Below are 20,973 nucleotides of genomic sequence, written 5' to 3' on the forward strand. Positions count from 1 at the left end.
ACAAGGAAACCTGGGTGGAGCAGGTAAGGAGACGCCAGTGCAAGCAAAGAGATAGGAGGGGTCCCAGAGTGGCTCCCATCCAGGACTGTAGAAGCCCAGAGGCCTCTTCTCCCTTCCTTTCTTGTTTTCTGGAGTTTCTACACTGCTATGTCCCTTGGAGGTCGGTGTCGAGGGGCTGCATTAGCAGAGAGAGAACCCATGGAATCATTATGACAAGGTCAAAGGGACAGCATGCATCATGAATAGAGGATGGTGCAAACCTGGGGCTTGGCTGGGTGTCTTCAGCCCCACCCTGCAGGCTGGGCCTGGTGGGAAAGCCAGCACAGCTGGAGTGGCCTGGTGAGCTGGCATGTGCCTCCCCTCTTCACAAGGGTGCAGCATCCTCCCTGCAGAGACTGAGGGTGGCAGGATGGCTCGCAGGAGGGAACTGACCCCGGTGGCCGCTGATGGCTCTTCCGTTTCCCCAGTTCCTTGGTTAGCCTGATGGAGACCTTCAATGAGAAGGCTGAGCAGCTGGTAGAGATTCTGGAAGCCAAGGCAGATGGGCAGACCCCTGTGTCCATGCAGGACATGCTGACCTGTACCGCCATGGACATCCTGGCCAAGGTGATGGGCAGTTGATCCACTTGGGGTGGGAGGGCCCTTCTTTCCCTCTCCCCTGTCCTAACCCACCTCGCCTTCCTTCTGCTCCTCTGTGTGCCCAACGGGCCCTTCTCTGTGCTGGAATCTCCATATATTTTCTCTCCTTGAATATGCCAAACAGCCTAGTGTGAGATTGGGGGTCTGGAGTTATTTTCTAGAAGTGGACCCCAAGAGGAGCAGGACTGACCTATGGCTGGTCAGCAGCAGACCCTGAGCCTAGAGCCTGTCTCCTCTTCTCTCCAGGGCTCTTCACTCCACCTGCCCCACAATGGCAGAGGTAATCCCAAATTCCATAGAAAGGCAGACCAGGAAGGCTGAAGTGAGGGCAGTGAGTGAAAATGCATCACCATCACTGTTGCTTTTCAGACAATTTGCCATGAAGCTGCATGTAGGTTGTTTTTCAGGGGAAGTGCATCTTGTCAAGGAAGGACACCAAGGTTTATTGGGCAGCTGCTGTGTGCTACTCAATCCTTACAGCATCCCATGGGGTTGAAAGTATCAGGGGCCAGTGTAGGAGTCAATTAGATGATGCCCGAAAATGCTCAGCCCAGGGCCTGGGTCTCCAGCTGTCCAGTGCCAGCCTCTGTCCTGGACCTACTGGCCTCCCATCCCCCGGGTATGACCTGGCTTTTCTCTCTCCCCAGGCAGCTTTCGGGATGGAGACCAGCATGCTGCTGGATGCCCAGAAACCTCTACCCCGGGCAGTGAGAGTGATGTTAGAAGGGATCACTGCATCCCGCAACACCCTGGCGAAGGTACTGCTTTTGCCCTCAATTGCTGAGGCACCTCCTCCACTGATTCTTTCAGAGTGGGGTTTGAGATCTGGCATGTCTGAAGTGACTTAATTAACTCTCTGAATCAATTAGGATTTGCATTCATCACTCAGAGCAGAGGCCCCAAATCAGAGCGGCTTAAGTAAATTAGGAGTTACACTTTCTCTCATATAAAATAATTCCCAAAGCAGGCAATCTGGGATGGCTAGGATGGCTCCACAATTTCAGATGTTCCTGGACTTTCATCTTTCTGTTCCACTGTCCTCAGCATATCACCCCATTGTCATAAGATGACTGCTACAGCTCCAGATTTCACCTACTTGTCCCAGACATGAAGAAGGAAGAAGGTGGCACCTGAGTTGATCTCCAGACAGATAGATGCCCAAGGCCCCTTCTCTTCCCTGGGACTTCAGCCTCTGAGCCTGCAGGCCCTTGATTCCACACCTTCCTTTCAGCAGTTGATTCCACTTCACTTCCCTCTAGCTATGGTTTCCTCTTTCTATGGAATTGTAACTGTTGCCATACTTCATGGATCCCTTCTTATTTTCCAATGTCCCATGTAAAATTTTTAAGGCATTTTCCCCATAATTTCTAGGTGTTACTGCAAGCATGGCACTTTCCATAGAAGGGCCCACCTGACTCGGCACTACAAAGGAGAAACATGTCTCTCAGTGTGAAGGTGATTTATTGCAAGTGTACTTTGCAGGGAACTGGAGGAATCTTCCCAAAACCAGTTCAAAGTGGGGGTGCAAGTTAGGGTTTTTATAGGTAAAGGGAAGGGGTAGGGGTCAAAAACTAAGTAATGTCCACATGATGCATTCATCAAGTTAGTGATGATACTGGATCTTCATGAGGAAGGCAGGGCAAGTGTCTCATTCTGTGTTGTCTCAAGCATGTCTTGTTGTTTCATCTAATATCTCTTAGATTTAGACATCGACATGCAAGCTCTGACGTGCAAGGTTTTTGTGCCTCTTTTCTTGATCCTCAGGAATATCAGACTGAGGAGGAAGTTACTGATTCATGGGGCCACAGGGTGTTCTTGATGTTAATCTGTTATCTTATTTCTGTAAGCAGAGCTGAGAAGGTCTGGTTAATGTCCTGGGAACTAAGTACAAAGAGTAGATTGCTGAGCTCAGCTAGGGCAAGTATAGTTTCCAACTATCAATTCCCCTCCCCCCTTGCATTTTTACTCTTCTTACTTTTAAGAAGATATATTTTGCAAGCATTCCTCATTTAAGAAAAATGGGCAAAGGTCTCATTCTTCTGTAATTACTTGCTGCTGGTTATGGGCAAAGAAGGGTTTCATATCATTTTGGTGGATGCTGTTGACATAAACCTACAAAGACAATATAGGCAACTATAAGATAAGCATATGGCAAGCAAAATAAAAACAGCATTTCAGAGAGTTGTTCTCTATTTCATTGGCAAGCTCATTAACTACTTAGAAGATTAGTTGTTTGCTAAGATTTTTAACATGTTTAATATTACTTTGCATATGCTTTAATATAGAGGAGACATTATGATATTTATCAGGTATGTAGGTACAATACTTAATACTAATTAATGAACAAGCTCCTCCTTGTGTTTCAGTCTGCCAGAGCTGCCAGAGGCAACACACCAGAGATGGATTGGCTTTTAATATAAGGGGATTTATTTAGTTAAAAACTTAAAGTTCTTCAGAAGAAAGGCAGCTTTCATCTGAGGTTCTCTCTTACATGGGAAGGCACAGGGCAATGTCTGCTGGCTTTCTCTCCCGGCTTTGGGTTCCAACAGCTTTGCCCGGGGTGAATCCTTTCTGCATCTCCAGACATCTGGGCTGAGCTGCGAGTGCTGAGATGAGGTATGCGGAGCTGCTTGGGCTGTGCTGTGTTGCGCTGTCTTCTGACCTCTCTCTTTTAAGCCTCCAGCTAATTAAATTAAACATCACTCATCGTGGAGGGCACGCCCCTTAGCCACCTGCAGATGGAATCAGCCACAGATGAGTTTCACATGCTGATGAGTCACGTCCACAGCAACAGAGTTAGGCACCATCACCTGGCCAAGCTGACACCTGAACTTAACTGCCATCACCTTGAAACAAAGGTTTAATTTTTTTTCACATTTTTACTAGGAAACAGAAAACTATGACTAACAGCATTATATTGCTGTCTAATATTATGCAGATTAGTAGCTAACAGAAGGTTAGAGAATATTTTTAATTTTTATAACACTTTCTATTTATTTCTTATGCAACTTCTAAGATATCAAACGAGCTTAACCACTTTTAGAGCTTCATTTTTACAAGGTGAAAGAACACATTTTTTTGCAACTGTTTGGAATAAAATGATATCCTTCAGGTTTTGACCTTGAGAAAGCAAAATGCTAAAAATTGTCAGGTATGAAACAATATTTGGTTCTGTATTTAGTTAAAGCTGAGGAAAAGACTTAGCTTTTCCAAAGGTGAGAAGACCGGCTCTCCTTTTTTAAATAAAAGCAAGCCTTCTCATTTTAAAAAAAACCTAAGTCTTGAACAACTAAGGATATGCTAATGATAAAGTACAAAAAGTTATTTTGATAAGATACAGACGTTTTGCTCTTTTACACTGATTACTTAAAATAAAAACTATTAAAATGTTTTTTTAAACTAAAACAGATTAATAATCCAAGAAGACTTTGTCTAACAGAGAGAAAACTAAATTTTAGTTTGGCATCAGTATATATATATTTTAATTTATTTATTAATTAAAAAAATTTAACAAACGAACTAAAACATTGACATATATAATCAGTAATTCACAATATCATCACTTAGTTGCATATTCATCATTTCTGAAGACATTTGCATCAATTCAGAAAAAGAAATAAAAAGAGAACAGAAAAAGAAATAAAAGGATAACAGAGAAAAAAAAGATTATACATACCATACCCCATACCCCTCTCTTTCATTGATCACTAGCATTTCAAACTAAATTTATTTTAACATTTGTTCCCCCTATTATTTATTTTTATTCCATATGTTCTACTCGTCTGTTGACATGGTAGATAAAAGGAGCATCAGACACAAGGTTTTCACAATCACACAGTCACATTGTGAAAGCTATATCATTATTCAGTCATCCCCAAGAAACATGGCTACTGGAACACAGCTCTACATCTTCAAGCAGTTCCCTCCAGCCTCTCCATTACATCTTTTTTTTTTCTCTCCATTACATCTTGAATAACAAGGTGATAGCTACTTAATGTGTAAGAATAACCTCCAGGATAACCTCTCGACTCTGTTTGGAATCTCTCAGCCATTGACACTTAGTCTCATTTCACTCTTCCCCCTTTTGGTTGAGAAGGTTTTCTCAATCCCTTGATGCTGAGTCTCAGCTCATTCTAGGGTTTTTCTCAATCCCTTGATGCTGAGTCTTAGCTCATTCCAGGATCTTTGTCCCACGTTGGCAGGAAGGTCCACACCCCTGGGAGTCATATCCCACGTAGAGAGGGGGACGGTGGTGAGTCTACTTGCTGTGTTGGCTGGAGAGAGAGGCCACATCTGAGCAACAAAAGAGGTTCTCTTGGGGGTGACTCTTAGGCTTAATTTTAAGTAGGCTTGACCTATCCCCTGTGGGGTTAAGTTTCATACGAACGAACCCCAAGACTGGGGGCTCAGCCTATAGCTTTGGTTGTCCACACTGCTTGTGAGAATATCAAGAATTCAGCTTGGGGAAGTTGAATTTCTCCCCGTTCTCATCATTCCCCGAAGGGGACTTTGCAAATACTTTTCTACTCAATCAGTATGTTATTTGATACTAAATCTTTTACAAATTTTATAGATAGACTCATCAACTCTTTCCTAACTTTGACCATAATTTCCCTTTCTGCAAACTTTCTGTGACTTACTTTATCTATTCAGGTTTTGTCTTACTTTTTCTTCATTCTGTAATAACCATATCTTTTATCTCAGGACAAAACTACCTTTTTTCCCCCTTTTAATAAAACACATCCTTTATATCCTTCATACTTAAATTACCAAAATGATTTTGGAACCTGTCGTGAAGCAAACGTTTCACCACATACAATTACTATCACAATCAAACTTGTCAGAATAATGCCAAATACTTAAACACTGTAGTCAATGCATATCTGAAATAGTAATATACATTTTTAACAAGAATTTTCACTTTTTCAAAGTTGCATGATCATTATATAATTTTTTGAAAGCTTGACTATAAGGCACTTCATCTCATTTGTGATTTTTTTACGAAACAAATCTAATTATAAGATGATGTTGAAATTTAAACTGGTATCAAACTTAAAATTTCCATTCTTAGGCTACTTTTCACTGTGGTCCAATTAATACCATTGCCAGGCAGCATTACAAGAGAAAATCAATTTCTTTTGTTTTTAAGGGGGTCGCTTCCAAATTTAGACCAATCATTCAAAATACAACCCAAAGGAGACATAGCTGGCATGTAGGAAGAGTTTCCCATGTGTAGGCAACACTAACAAAAATTACGAAGACAAAAAAAACAACAGTAGTTTTTTCAAAGTCAACAGCTTTTCCAACTTAAAAGCAAAGAAAAACCCTGAAGACATAACATGCAAGCAAGGAGTTCCTCGATACCAAACACCTCCCCCTACTTCAAAAATACAAAATATAAAACCAACGGGGAACCCCAAATCTGAGCTGAAACCCACCGACTCCCCATTAACGAGCCCAGGCCAGTTCTGCTCAGCACGGGCAAAGTAAAAGGCAGACCATGTCGTACACTCACCCAGCCCAGGGAAAGTCAACTTTAAAACCACCACTGCACACACACTCCTGGTGTCCGCCCGGGGCAGAGAACCTCCAGCCCCCATCCTCCAGGGAACTGACCCCAAGTAGCTGCTGGGCATGGAGCTGGGACACCTGGGAACCCCCACCCATGGCTGATGGTACACGGGTCAGGGCTGTGTCTCAGAGCAGCATGGGGTCCCGGCGGAGTTGCCAAATCATTACCACAAGCCTGGCACTTCCCATCGAAGGGCCCACCTGACCCGGGGCCACAAAGGAGAAACGTTTCTTAGCGTGCCGGTGATTTATTGCAAGTGCACTTTGCAAGGAACTGGAGGAATCTTCCGAAAACCAGCTCAAAGTGGGGATGTGAGTTAGAGATTTGGGGGATAGGGATCAAAACCTAAGTGATGTCCACATGATGCATCCTTGTCAGGTCAGCGATGACGTTGTTTCTTCCTGAGGAAGGCAGGACAAATGTCTCATTCTGCGTGGTCTCAAGCATGTCTTGATGTTTCATCTAATACCTATTAGATTTAGATACTGATGTGCCAGCTCTTACCTGCAGGGTCTTCACTACGCTTTCCTTAGCTGATCCTCAGGAATGTCAGACTTTTGTCTCAGGAGGAAGTTCCTAATTCACAGGGTCTCAGGGTGTCCTAATGCTCTCCTGTTATCTTATTTCTGTAAGCAGAGCTGAGGACGTCTGGTTAATGTCCTGGGAACTCAGTACGAAGAGTAGATTGCTAAACTCAGCTGGGGCCAGCATATTTTCCATCTGTCAGATGGGTTTGGCCCAGGAGGGGAAAGCTGGTGCTTGGACCCAGTTTGCCATCTCAAACTGGTCTCCTAGTCTCCTTTCTCTCTTCTAGAATTTTCTTGCACTCTTCTGACCTCCCACCTTGCCAGAACTGCTGTGGATTTCTAAAGTCATTTCGGGGTAGGGGGAGAAGGGAGAGGGAAACGTGTTCAGTGGTCCATCTCGCCCTGGAACCCCTGTCTAGTTTTTGCCAGGGAGAAGGAAGCAGCTGCGCGAGATCCGGGAGAGCATTCGCTTCCTGCGCCAGGTGGGCAAGGACTGGGTTCAGCGCCGCCGCGAGGCCCTCAAGAGGGGGGAGGACGTGCCTGCGGACATCCTCACGCAGATTCTCAAAGGTGCCTTCCTCCAGGGCGCTGGGGTGGGCGGCAGGGTGAGGGGTCTCCCACCAGGGCCACTGGCCATGGCTGACTTCAGGTGTCTCCTCGGCACAGGAGGGGACGGGCATTTGGTTATTTCGTGGGGTGGGAAAAGGCAGCAAGGAGACTGCCCGGACGCTGAGACCCTCCTTTGTCTTTCAGCTGAGGAGGGGGCCCAGGACGAAGAGGTTCTGCTGGATAACTTTGTCACCTTCTTCATTGCCGGTTTGTAGCTTTGGTGGTACAGAGCTTTGCAGAAACGATCTCCCCAACCTGGAGAGATTTTTCAGACTGCCTGAGTGCACTCTTCAGGACCGGAGGGCACGGGGTGAGGGGCAGAAGGCTGTTCCCCACTTGGGGAGGTCCGGGAGGCTCTTCTGGAGCCAGGCCATTGTGGGAATTTATGAAGCTGGCTCTCCAGGCTCAGGAGAGCCTGGCCATGTGAATTCCAGGTTCCTCTCACTCAGAATTTTGGGGAGGCCCTCAGTCAGCCTAACACAAAAGAGTGTGAAGCAACTTCCCAGCTTTATCTTTTGGTCATTTCCTCATAAATATTTCCCGGTGTCCTGACAACCACTCATGAGCGCCAGTCTTCATGTAGAAAACTCCTCCTCACCCTTAAAAACCCTACTCAGATGCCTCTTTCTTAGGGACACTTCTGCAGCTGCCCAAACCACAGTGAGAAGCTCACTGGGGCACCCAGCCCTCCTCTTGGCCCCATGGCTTGGGCATTGTATGTTTCTCTGGGGTCGTTTGCTGGCCTGTGTCCTTGGGCCCAGCCCAGGAGGCACCGAGTCAGACTGATAGACAGAACGACGAGGGCAAACAAGATGAGGCATAGCTCACAACGTGATGTGGAGATCCACAGACAGACGGGCAGACCGACAGACGATGACAGGGAGCCTTGCTGGGCAGTGGGTTTTCAGAGAAGGAAGGGGCAAGCCTGCTGTCTTAGGTTCCTGGGACTGCTGTAATAAGGTGCCGCCAGCTGGGTGGGGGGTGGGGCTTAAGACAGCAGAAGTGTGTCCCCTCATAGCTCTGGGGGCTCGAAGTCCAAAGCCAGGAGACTGCAGAGCCGGGCTGCCCCCAACACCCAGAGGGGAAGACCCTTCTCCGCTCCTCCAGCTTCTGGTGGCTGTGGGCTCCTTGGCAGTGGGTGTGTCACTCCGATGTCTGCCTCCACTTCTCGTGGCCGTCTTCTCTCGTGTCTGCCCACGTGTCCCGGTGCCCTGTGCTTGTAGGACCCTGGGTGTGGCCCTGGCATCCTAATCCTCTTCTTCTATTTCCAAATAAGGTCTCGTTCATGGGATTGGGGGTTAGGATGTGAACATATTTTTTGGAGGGGATGAGCAGGACACAACACAACTGCCCGAGGGTGGTGAAGGCTGAGGAGGTCTGCCAGGTGTCCAGGGGGAGGGCCTTCCAGGTGGGGAGAAGCAGGTGCAGATGCCCAGGAAGGGGGGAGCAAGCCTTGGAGGCCCCATTGCCTGTACATGCTGGAAGGTACTCAGGGGGTGCCAGGGGCTGGCCTGCGAGTCAGGAGTCCAGCCAGGTCCTGGAAGCAGGTCCTGTCCCCCCCAGGGCCTCAGTTCCTTTGTCTGTCAAATGGGAGCCTTGAGGTATGTGCCAAACTCCCAGCCAGCCCTAACTCTCCGGCAAGGATTTAATAAGGCCTCAGATCCTTACAGCCCACCCCAGACCCTGTGTGAGACTCCGCAGGGTATCAGCCGGGGGGCAGGGCAGACTGCAGCTCTCCTTCTGTTTCCTCATGAAGAAACAGAGGCCCGAGGGGGACGCCCCCAGGGGAGTCACAGCTGAGGGTGCAGAGCCAGAACGGAGCCAGGACTTCCAGCTGTTTCTCCCCACCCACCCTGACCCCTCTCCATGGGAGCCCCAGCACCTACTTGCTCTAAGTTGAGACCCTTCCCCACCTTAGGGAGTGCCCGAGGCTCCTGGCCTTGGCTGCAGAGAGTGATCACCTGGAAGCCATACCCTTTAGGGCCAGTTCATACAACTCAGACCGAATTGGAGGATTTTGTCTCTATCCACTTGGCCTCGGGAAATCAAATCCAGCTCCTAAACCCGTCCCCCTCCTTCCCACTGGGGGAGGCCGCCCGGGCCTCAGGGCCTGGAGGGGTGTCCACGCCCGACCTCAGTGGTCCTGAAAAGCCGTGGGTTCAAAGCTCTGACTTGAGTGGCTTCTCTGCTCCCCCTGCTAGACCACCCCAGAGAGGCCCGCTCTCCTCTGGCCTGGCTGTCTCTTCCGCAAGCGGGTGTGACTATCCCTTCCAGGCCAGGCCAGGCTTAAAGAGGATGGTCTGAGGAAGAGCTTTTCCACATGAAGCCAGATGCACAGGGAGCAAAGGCCACCCACGTGGCCACACTGGCCTGGGTTGGGGTGGGGGCTGTGCACAGCCATCGGGGCAGATGTGGGGGCCTGCCCTGCTGGGAGGGGCTTGGGGTCCCAGTGGTCTGCCTAGGCCAGCAGTTGCCCCTAGCCTCCCTGGAGCTGCCGTCTTCCTCCTCCTTTCCTAGGTCACGAGACCTCGGCTAACCACCTGGCCTTCACGGTAATGGAGCTGTCCCGTCAGCCTGAGATCGTGGCAAGGTAAGGGGCTGCGCTGGAGGTTGGCGAAGGGGTTATCTGAGGTCATGTTCCCAGAGAGCCACCTGCCCTCTCCCAGCCCCCCCACCCCAAGGCTGAGCCTCCTCAGTCGTGTCCTGCTTCCCTTCATCCCGGGGCCTTTGCACATGCTGCTTCTCCTTCAGGACGCTGCTCTTCTCCTGGAGAACCACGCCACTGCCTCCTCTTCCTCTGGAAAAGTCTTCTCAGACCCTAAAGCCGCCACCCTGTGTGTTTCCCTCCTAGCCTCATCCTAGCTCACGAGCGTATGGTCCTTCTGCAACTGTTTGCTCTGACTCTTTCAGCCATGAGCCCAGAAGCTCCAAAGGGCAGGGACGGCACGTGGCTCTTTCCCTCCCCACCTGTCCCCAGGGCCTGGCCAGAGGCTGACACTGAGGACTGAACAGAATTCCGAACAAAGTGCCAAGGGAGTGCTTGTCTTCAGCCAGAAGGACAAATGAGGGCATCCCTGGGGAGATGGCATTTGAGCTGGGCCGTGGGTTTCGTTAAATACAAAATGCGCAGAGAGCAATTTCGCTCAAAGAGTGTTGCATAGTCCCACTGAGCCAGATGTAAAAGCCCTGTGGACACGCACAGGCTTGGGGGGTGGGAGCCTGGGGACTGGGCAAAGGCCTTTGATTGCAGTGGTCAGCCATGGCGCGCGGGAACGAGCAGACTGGAAAGAACGCTTCAGAATGTAAACTAGTTTAATGGTTTTAAAAATATTAGTGGGCGGGCCACAGTGGCTCAGCAGGCAGAGTTCTCGCCTGCCATGCCGGAGACGCTGGTTCGATTCCCGGTGTCTGCCCATGAAAATTAAAAAAAGAAAGAAAGAAAAAGAAATATTAGTAATGTGCACCTTATATAAAATCAGAAAAAAAGCAGAAAAGTTAAAATAACAATAATTTAAAAGCCCACCCATGGCACTCCACCAAGCCAGGGGCAACTGAGTATTAACTCCTGCATCTCTTTGCTCACCACCTGTTTGTCTGTGCTCTCGTGTCTTTGGGGTGGTTTTTGTCATCTGGTTGCTTCACTGGTTTTTCTTCACAGGGGACTTTATTCACTGCTCTTCCCAAATCCACTTTCAATGTTGCATATTGTTCTAACCAGCGCTTGTCTAAAGTTGACTTAGCCAGCGTCCCGGAGCCGCGCCCGCAGCTGGCTGCAGCTGCTGGCTGCAGCTGCTGGCTGCCGAAACTCAGGCCGTGGAGGGCACCTCCATGCCAGGGCCTTCTTCGCTGGTGGGTTTTCTTTCCTACAGCAGATTCCTAATGGCAAATACCGCACAAAGGGTGAATGTTTTCAGCCCCCTGGACCGTATTTCCAAATTCCTTGGGCATTTTATTTTAGAAGTGGCGGGAGCTGGATGTATTTTTAACAATAGGGCGAGGTGGTGTTTGTAAACGGGAAACCCCGCGCCTCATTCTTCATGCCACCTTCCATGCCTCCCACTACTTTTTAAAAAATATTTTATTGTAGTAACATATGTATGATATAACTTTTCCATTTTAACCATTTTTAAATGGACAATTCAGTGATATTAATTACATGCACAATCTTGTACTGTGAGCACCGCCACCCATTTCCAAAACTTTTCCATTGTCCCAAACAGAAGCTCTGCACTCACTAAGCAAGAGCGCCCATGCTCCACCCCCACCTCCGCCCCATTCCTGGTAACCTCTCGTCTTCTCTCTGTCTCTATGGATTTGCCTACTGTAGATATTTCATTTAAGTAGAATCATGCAATGCGTGTTCCTTTGTGTCTGGCTTATTTCACTTAGCATCATGTGCTTTTCTTTTTATTAAAGAAGTTGTAGGTTTACAGAAAAATGATGCAGAAAATACAAAGCTCCCATAACCCCATCCTGTTAACACCTTGCATTAGTGTGCTACACTGGTTACAACTGATAAAAGAATATTATTAAAATTGTACTATTAGTCATACTCCATGGTTTACTGTTTGTGTTGCATAGTCCTGTTTTTTTTAAATTTTTATTCTAACATAAACGTAACCTAAAATCTCCCCCTTTTAACCACATTCACATCTATAATTCAGTGCTGTTAGTTACATTTACAATGTTGTGCCATCATCGCCACATCCATTATCAAAGCCTTTCCATCACCTTAAACAGAAACTCTACTTTTTAAGCATTGACTCCCCACGCCCCACCACTCCCTGGATCCCAGTGACCTGTATTCTAGTTTCTGACTCTACAAATTTGCTTATCCTAATTATTTCATATATCAGTGAGATCATACAATATTTGTCCTTTTGTGACTAGCTTATTTCACTCAATATGATGTCTCAAATGTTCGTCCATGTCAACTCATGTATCAGAACTTTATTCTGTTTTTTCTTTTTTACTATTTTTTTATTGTGAAATATAACAAATACACACAAAAAGCAATACATTTCAAAGTGCTTTTTAAAGAAATAGCTGTAGAGCAGATTTTAAAGTTTGATACAGGTTACAGTTCCATGATTTTTTGTGTTTTTTTTCTATCTGCTTCAAGACACTGGAGACCAAAAAAAAAATCCATTTTTTGTGTACTTTATTCTGTTTTAATGGCTGAATAATATTCCATTGTGTGTGTATATCACATTGTGTTTATCCATTCATCTGTTGATGGATACATGGGTTGTTTCTACCTTTTAGCTAATATGACTAATGTTGCAATTAAAATTGATCTGGAAGTATCTATTTGAGTCCCTGCTTTCAATTATTTGGGTTTATACCTAGAAGTGGAATTTCTGGGCTATATGGCAATTCTATGTTTATCTTTTTGATTAACCAATATACTGTCTTCCACAGTGGCTGCACCATTTTACATTCCACCAGTAATGAAATGCACAAGGGTTCCAGTTTCTCCACATTCTCACTGACACTTGCTATTTTCTGTTCCTTGTTTCTTTTGTTTTAAATAATCAGCCATCCTAATCTGTATGAAGTGGTATCTCATTGTGGTTTTGATTTGCATTTCCCTAATGGCTAATGATGTCGAGCATCTCGTCACATGCTTACTTGCCATTTGTATATCTTCTTTGGAGAAATGTCTACTCAAGTCCTTTGCCCATTTTTAAATTGATCGGTTTTTGAGTTGTAGGAGTTCTTTGTATACTGTGGATAAGAAACCCTTATCACATATATGACTTGCAACTACTTTCTCCCGTTCCTCCCATCCCCCCATTCTTAAAGCCAGAGTGGGCAAATCTGTTTGGAGACTAACCTGTCTGTCTTCACCCACAGGCTGCAGGCCGAGGTGGATGAGGTCATCGGATCTAAGCGGCACCTCGACTGCGAGGACCTGGGGAGACTGCAGTACCTCTCCCAGGTGTGCGGCGCAGGGGAGGACCTTCTGGGAGCGGGCGGGATCCAGGGAGGGGCCTCCTTCCATATCGTGGTTCTCACACTTTGCTATACACAATGCGAACCTGGGAGATTTAAAAATTTCCGAGGCCCAGGCTGCCTCCGGACCCATGACATCAGCACTGGGGGTCGGGCGGGGGGTGGGACATGGGCCGCAGTCTGGTTGAGGCTCCCCGGGGGCTCCAATTAGCAGCAGGGTTTGGAAACCGGCCCTTCAGCAAATGCAGGTGTATTGTATTTTCCAGCCAGGCCTGGGTTCACCAAGCCCTGAGCCCTGGCTCCGCGGACCCCTCTCCATAAGAGCCATGCACAGCAAGCACCCTGCTTCGTCGTGCTGGGGGCACAGCTGGTCCCTCCGTGGTTCTCTGGGGTGGCAGGAGCTCAGAGGGAGGCCTAGGTCCCTGTCCCAGCTCTGCCACTGTGGCCTTGCACAACTCCCTTCTGGGCCTCTGTTTCCCCATTTGTCTTAGGAGGGGTGCTGGGGGGGTCTGGGACAAGTCTGGGACATGGGCAGACCTGTCCGGGGGTGCATTCAGCTCCATGAATGGGAGCAGAGGGGCCCCAGGGAAGGGGCATCATTACACCTCTTGTTACTGCTTTGCTGTCTGCCTGTCCCCCCACGGGCTCCCATAGGTCCTCAAAGAGTCACTGAGGCTGTACCCTCCTGCGTGGGGCACCTTTCGCCGGCTGGAGGAGGAGACCTTGATCGATGGGGTCAGAGTCCCTGGCAACACCCCACTCCTGGTGCGTGGGCTCCCAGGGAACCTCCAGTATGGCTGATGTGGGGGTTCTCTCCACTGAGGTGGGGGAGGTCCGTGGCTCAGCTACCACCACTGTACAGGGCTTGACTGGCCACCATGTGCCTTGTCGTCTGAGTGTCACCATAATCCTGTGAGGCCTTTTCCTTCTTCCCACCATCCCATAGAAGATTGTGGGGGATCATTCTGGAAGGGACGGACCCCCTTACCAGCTGGGGACACCAAGGCTCAGAGAGGTTAGGTCACTGTCCTGAGGACACACAGTCAGTGAAGGGCAAGTATAGGGTGCGTCCAGTTTCCCATCTGACCCACCTGTGTCCTAGTTCCTTCTCTCAACCTGTTTCACAACGTCTTCTCCCCCCACACCCCCAGGCTGACCTCCTCTCATAGCACTCTTTTAAATTTTGTGTTTACTTACCCATTCACTTATTCATTCATCCAGGCATGCACTGATTCATAATGACCTCCCCTAAACTCACCACCCCATCCCCAAACCAGAATATAATCAGGTATGTCCTGCCCCGCCCCGTCACCCCACTTCCCCCCCAGAAACAATCACTGTCCTAACCTTGTGTTTGCCATTGCCTCACCTTTCCTTGTTCGTTTTTTCATGGGTGTGTATTAACACAACAGCACGTTTTAGGACCTGCTTTTTGACTCAGCGTAACGATGGCTAAGTTGTGTGTAGGTTTCACACGGGCGGGCGTTCGCCCACCCCCCTGCCCCCACCCCTTACCCACTCCGGGGGCCACACGCATTTGCCAGGCTGCCGGGAACACTGGCACTGCCATGAGCGTGTCTGTCCGTGTATCCTGGTGCACCCGCACAGGCTGGGGCATGAACCAGGAGTGCGATGGCGGGATGGCAGGACAAACAAATGTCCAGCCTTACAGACTAAATGGTTTCCAAAGCGTCTGCATCAACCCGGACGCCCGCTAGCCATGCGGGAGACAGGCTTCAGTGAGCTTAACTTCCATCAGCTAAATCGCTGCCAAGTCTTGTCTCACTGTGGTCTCAGTTTGCGCTTCCCCAGACACTGGTGAGCTTGAGCTTCATCCGCTTTTCCCCGTCTGTGAGATGTTTCTTCATTTCTCCACCTCCTTGGGTCATTTATCTTTTCTTCTTGATATGTAGGACTTTATAAAAAAAACTTATTAATTAATCCTTTGTCAGTTATACGGGATGCAAATGTCTTCTCCGGGCTTGTCTTTGTTAGGGTATTTTTGATGGTCTGAAATTCTTAATATTTTAATGGTTATTTTGTCTTCTAAAGAAGACAGATCCCTTTCATTAGGTCCATTCAAAGGCTATCACTTATATATTCTTCTAAAAACCACCTGTATGTGTGTGGGGGGGTTGCATGGTCCAGGAATCGAACCCGGGTCTCCCACATAGCAGGCAAGCATCCTGCCACTGAGCCACTGTGCACCCACCATATTTCTTTTGAAAGTTCAATTCTTATCTCCCTAGAATTGACTGTGTGTGTGGTGTGAGGTAGGAATTCACTTTTGTTTTTTACATGTGGGTCATCTTGTGCCTCCAACCCCATCTTTTGGGGAACCCCTCCATTCTCCAGGGCTCCGCCACACCACCTCTGCATACTCCCAAGTTTACCCCGTTCCATTGGTCTTGTCTTCCGTCCCTGTACCAATGCCACTCTGCCTTGATGGCCATCTCTTTAGAATTCCCTTCTAGCTGGCAGTGTGAGGCCTGGGGACTGGCTGTACCCCCAGTGGTACCTCCATGTGGGTTCTGAGTGGACAGACCCGGGTTCACATCGCAACCCTGCTCCTGGCACACCAAATCATTCCCTAGGCCTCAGTTTATTCTCATAAGATGGGGGTGATGGTACCTCCAATCACCACTTACTGAGAAGAATCAATAAATAAAAATCCCTGGCACCTAGTTAGATGCCATTTGCTGACCCACCTGTTTGGTTCCCACTTGCTATTTAGAACTCAGCCCCAGCCCTCCTTCCACCCCACCCTCAGCTGTCCTGGACTCTTAGCACAGGGAACCAGGCGTGGAGTGGGCTCAGATAAGTGATTCGTGCAAGGGTGGAACAGGGAGAGGCCAGCACCCAGGGTCCAAATTACAGGGGCATGTTCGTTCTCCAAAGCCAGATGTATGGACCTCGGAGCCAGGGACACAGCATAAACCCTGCCAGGAGGCACCATGGCCTCAGGGGAAAGGCTGGCAGGGGCCTGGTGCTCCCCCCCCCCCCGCCACTGATGCCAGCCTTGCCTTAAACAACAACAGCTTTCAGGGATGCAGAGACAGATGGCGTGGAGTCACACCTGTGTTTGCACCCCTGTTTGTCCACTTACTTGCCAGGTGACTTGGACAGTCACCAAATCTTTCTCTGAGCCTCAGTTTCCTCATCTGTAAAATATGGGCAATTGTTCCCCCACAAAGCTGCACCAAGCATGGATGAAGTGGTACACCTGGCTGGCCAGCCATACCTTGGGCACCCCCTATCTTCCAGGTGCCAGTGGAATCCACCCTTGCTCAGATGGGTGGGTGGAGCAGAGCGGGATGGGGCAACTTCTCTGTCCCCACAGTGGGTGGGGAGACATGGGGAACCGACTGCTGGCGGCAGAGACAAGCAGACCCTTTGCCCCGCAGTTCAGCACCTACGTCATGGGGCGGATGGACACGTACTTCGAGGACCCACTGACTTTCAACCCTGATCGCTTCAGCCCTGGGGCGCCGAAGTAAGTCCCTCCTCCAGCTGCCCATGAAAGGAGGCCTGGCGGGAGGGGACTGCCATAACCGCCTCTGGTCTGAACCACCTGCTTACCACACCGTCTCTTAGCCTTCACTGATCTCCATTGTGTTAGGGAAAAAATGATAGGTCAGAGGTGAGGTAACTTGCCCAAGGGGACATGGTCAGAAGGGGACATGGCTGGGATTTCAGCCCAGCTCAGTGTGGGGCTAAAGCCGGACTCAACCAGGACCTTCTACTGGGAAGCCGTGTGACGTGGGCAAGCGACTCCCCTCCCCAGGGAGTTGACATTCCTACCTGAGAAAGCGATGCACTCATGGCTGCATCTGGGGTCGCTGTGGGAGTGAGTGCAATAACTCGGTGAAGCAGAGGTGGCAAGAGGGGGTGCAGGGACAGGCTCTGCCCAGAACCAGACCCCAGCCAGTCTCTCTGCCTCTCTGAGCCTCAATTCCCTCATCTGTGAAATGGGGATAAAGGCTTGCTCCAGAAGAGTCATCAGGAGGACCCCATGCGATTCTGCAGACCCCAGGCCATGCAGCTGGAGGCTCCGGGGAGGGGAGGTTTTGTCACTCCCATGGTCCTCGGGTTGAGGACACCTGCCCCAGCCACTGTCAGCCTTGCCGGGAGGAGGCTGCTGACCCCCTGTCTGCCCACAGGCCTCGATTCACCTACTTCCCTTTCTCCCTGGGGCCCCGCTCCTGCATTGGACAGCAGTTTGCTCAGGTAGGAGGGGCAGGGCCGGGGTTTCTGCCCATCCCAGGGGTCACTGGCCCAGAAGGGACTTTGGTGGGGGAGGCTGGTCTGGGGTGGCCAATGTTTCGGAGCCCCCACTCTGTGGGCAGGGCCGCCCTGGGGTGGGTCTGGCAGTGCTCTGTGGGAGGTGGCCGTGGCCGTGGCAGTAGGGCACACCCTGGGCCCCCAGTTGACTCCCTTGTGCCCCCTCTCCCCCACTGCCCAGATGGAGGTGAAGGTGGTCATGGCAAAGCTGCTGCAGAGGCTGGAGTTCCGGCTAGTGCCTGGGCAGCGCTTCGGGCTACAGGAGCAGGCCACACTCAAGCCGCTGGACCCGGTGCTGTGCACGCTGAGGCCCCGCGGCCGGCCGGCCACCCCCCCACCTCCCCCCTGCTGAGGCCCGGTCACCCCCTCTGCTGCCCCCTCCTCCGGGGCGCCCTCCACGCTGGCTCCCCACGCTGCCGACCACCAGCTGCGTGGCCCCCACCACCCGCCCACTCCGCGTCTTTCCCAGACCAGCCCCTGCCTCCCTCCCAGCCACCACCCTGAGGCTTCTTCCAAGACACCCCCTCTGCTGAGACACCCTAACTCTTGCTCACTTCCTCTAGCCCTCTTCAGGTGTCACCTCCTCCAGGAAGCTCCCCACCCCTGCCGCCCCTGACCCGGCCAGGGGTCCCCTCATCCATGCTCCCTTGGTCACCTGTGCTACCTCTAACGCCACACTGACCACAATGTATTGTGAGTGTCCGTTGATGTGGACCATCTGCCCTGCAGGCTGTGACAGCCAGAGGGGGCGGTCCCTGCGTGATTCTTTTCTGAGTTCCCCTGCCAGCCAGCGGCCCGGCACAGAGGCGATGCTCAATAAATGTGTGTTGACTGCATGAATGAATGGCCGACCGGGTCACGGCATGCTGGCTTCAGTTGCTTATCTGTTGGCTTTGTAAAATGGGGGAAATGCTGAGTCTGGGCTCTCAAAGGGTTGGCATAGCTCTGAGAGCTGCCAGCCCACAGATGCCCTAGAAATGCCAATCGGGCCATGTCAGCTTGGAAGATATCTGTCTGCCCCAGGTGACGGGAAGGGCCCCTGCATTAGCTAGAGCGTGTGCCCCTGTAAAATGTGACAGCATGCCCCTAGGGGGGTTGCAGGTTGGAATTCCAGGAGAGTGACAGGTTTGAGGAGCTGTGGTTTGAGAGGGTCAGGGAGTCCTCTCTGGGGGCACTTGGTGGAGCTGAGCTTGCAGATCCAGCTTCCACGCCTACTGGCGCCCACTAACCCACTGGCAGAACTGCTGCCCTCCCTGCCTCCCATCCATCCTGGCCAGAGGAGGCCGACTGGGCCAGGCGTCAGCTGATAATGCTGTGATGCTCACAGGAGTTAGGGATAAGGGCCCAGGGGTGGCCAAGGGGCAGTAAAATACTGGGCTGTGTCTCCTGGGCCCACCCAAGGGAGGGAACCTGGCCCCAGATTCTCCTTCAGCACTTTGTGCAGAAAGAACAAATTGCACCCCCACCCCCACCTGGGGGTACAAGCCCCTAGGAAGGTCCGCTCCTCCCCACGGGGAAGAGAGGGGTCTGTGCCGGCCCTTCATTTATGTCACCTCATTCAGGCCTTGCTGCCATCCCAAGTGACAGCTCCTAGGGACTGTCCCATTGAGCAGGCAAGGCTGCTACGGCTCAGGGGAGGAAGGGACCTGCTCAGCTAGGTGGGGCATGGAGGACCTGGGGATGGAGGAAGCATGTGTCAGGCCTCCAGCCAGTCCGTCTCCCAGCCCAGGTAGGACATGGGGCTGTAGGTGCAACCCAGCCCTGGGCAGGGTGTTTAGCCCCCAGGATGCCTCCTGTAGCTGCAGATTTCCTGCAGAGTGAGGGGTCCTCCTGCTCCCCCGGCCCCTTGCCTGTCCACCTGGGCACCCAGCAGGTGCTCCTCCTCAGCTCCTCCATTTCCAGTTCCCTGCCGAGGGGGCCCCAGAAGCCCCTGCCCACTCTGAGGACATCATACTGGGTAAAGCCTCCCTGGCTCACTACGCCCTCACCTGTGCAGCCTCTTCCTGCAGCCACCTCAAATGCCACTGTCCCTCAGCCCTGTACTGCTCCCCAGCCTACCCTGCTGTGACCCCCACCCCCAACCCCATCCATGCTCCTTACAGCCTTCCCTGAGGTTCACCAAGCCCCCCATCACACACACACCCCAGACCTCTACCCCATATACCCTCTGCGCCCTGCCACGGCTGGGCCTGGCACCCACAAGATGGCACGGCCTTCTCCTGCCTCCTTCACTGTTTAGCTTTTTAAAGGGCCAAAGGGCGTCCAGCCTCAGCCCTCAGGGGCATCACATGGCATCTGGAGGGGCCTGCTCCCCTGGCAACTTTGAGTGTATGGTCCCCTGATTAAGCAAGTATTCATCAATATTTCACATTATTTTTTCAAGTCCTCACAGCAAATGGGTTCTAGGTATACCCCTGTTTCCCAAGTAAAGCCAAGGCCACTGCAGAGTTGGGACTCAAACCCATGGTCCTTAGCACCTGGTGGCCTTCCCTGGGCTGGGCGCACCCTGTCACCGCAGGCCTGAGTCTTATCCTCTGAGTGCTGGAATAGCAGGTGCTGGAGGGTTTAGGGGCATGGGAAAAGTAGAGCCTGGAACCCCCTCCCCCGCTCCATGGCCCACCCAGTGCCGGTGAGGCAAGTGCACCCTCCCAGGCCATTTCTTCCTCCCTTAGTGGGTGGTTCTCCCACCTGTATGGAATAGTCACCTGAATCAGGTGACTCACAATCTCTGGGATGGGGCCTCCAGTCCAGGTGAGGCCATCCACTGAGGCCTGACCCCAAGCAGCCAGTCTATGGCGGGGGGTGGGGAGGTATGGGGGGATGGGGGGGAGTTAAGCCCAGGCAGACTACCTGGGGTCCAATCTTGCCCTTACAGACAGGGAAACTGAGGGCCATGCCCCACAAGACCCATGTTCATACGTGGGCCGTGCTTAGCACGGAGATCATAGCTCTAAGTGTTCAAGGCCCGTTAGCCGTTATTATTATTGTTGGTAGCGTCTTTGTTGTTTGTCACCTCCAGGAAGGAGAGGCGGTGCAGGTTCCAGAAGAGCCACACGGTGGCGCCGTGGCGCAGCGCGTCTTCCGCTCGCGGCCGCCGCAGGCAGAGTGGGCGGTGCCTTCCGGTCCTGCGGTGCGGGGAGAGGGGAGTCCCCGAGGTCCTCGGCGGGCGGGGCCGAGGAGACGCTGGACCAGCCTCCCGAAGGCGGGGTCAAGGAGAGGGGTGGCTCATCCCGACGCCGGCCCCCGCGGGCCCCTGGGTGTGGGCATTTTCGTCCCCATTGCGTAGGGCGGACCACCGAGGGAGGCGAGGATGCTGGACAGACCCGGGCCGCTGGCGGGGACAGCTGGGGCACTACCACCAGGTGGGGTCCGGCCATGGCGCTTCTCTGC

The 20,973-nt window shown here is 51.2% G+C and overlaps 1 protein-coding gene across 1 annotated transcript in view; it reads left to right on the forward strand.

Moving 5' to 3' along the window:
* Positions 1-17,935, forward strand: part of CYP46A1 (cytochrome P450 family 46 subfamily A member 1) — a 50,285-nt gene extending 32,350 nt beyond the window's left edge. Inside the window, exons 6-15 of the mRNA XM_077123511.1 lie at positions 468-606; positions 1,287-1,397; positions 7,158-7,308; positions 7,492-7,554; positions 9,865-9,937; positions 13,204-13,288; positions 13,957-14,067; positions 16,707-16,795; positions 17,463-17,529; positions 17,765-17,935. Coding sequence (XP_076979626.1) covers positions 468-606; positions 1,287-1,397; positions 7,158-7,308; positions 7,492-7,554; positions 9,865-9,937; positions 13,204-13,288; positions 13,957-14,067; positions 16,707-16,795; positions 17,463-17,529; positions 17,765-17,935 — 1,060 coding nt within the window. The remainder of the gene's footprint in view (positions 1-467; positions 607-1,286; positions 1,398-7,157; positions 7,309-7,491; positions 7,555-9,864; positions 9,938-13,203; positions 13,289-13,956; positions 14,068-16,706; positions 16,796-17,462; positions 17,530-17,764) is intronic.
* Positions 17,936-20,973: the final 3,038 nt, after the last annotated feature.

The sequence above is a fragment of the Tamandua tetradactyla genome, chromosome 12 (genome assembly GCF_023851605.1).
Source record: "Tamandua tetradactyla isolate mTamTet1 chromosome 12, mTamTet1.pri, whole genome shotgun sequence".
NCBI classification, from domain to species: Eukaryota; Metazoa; Chordata; class Mammalia; order Pilosa; family Myrmecophagidae; genus Tamandua; species Tamandua tetradactyla.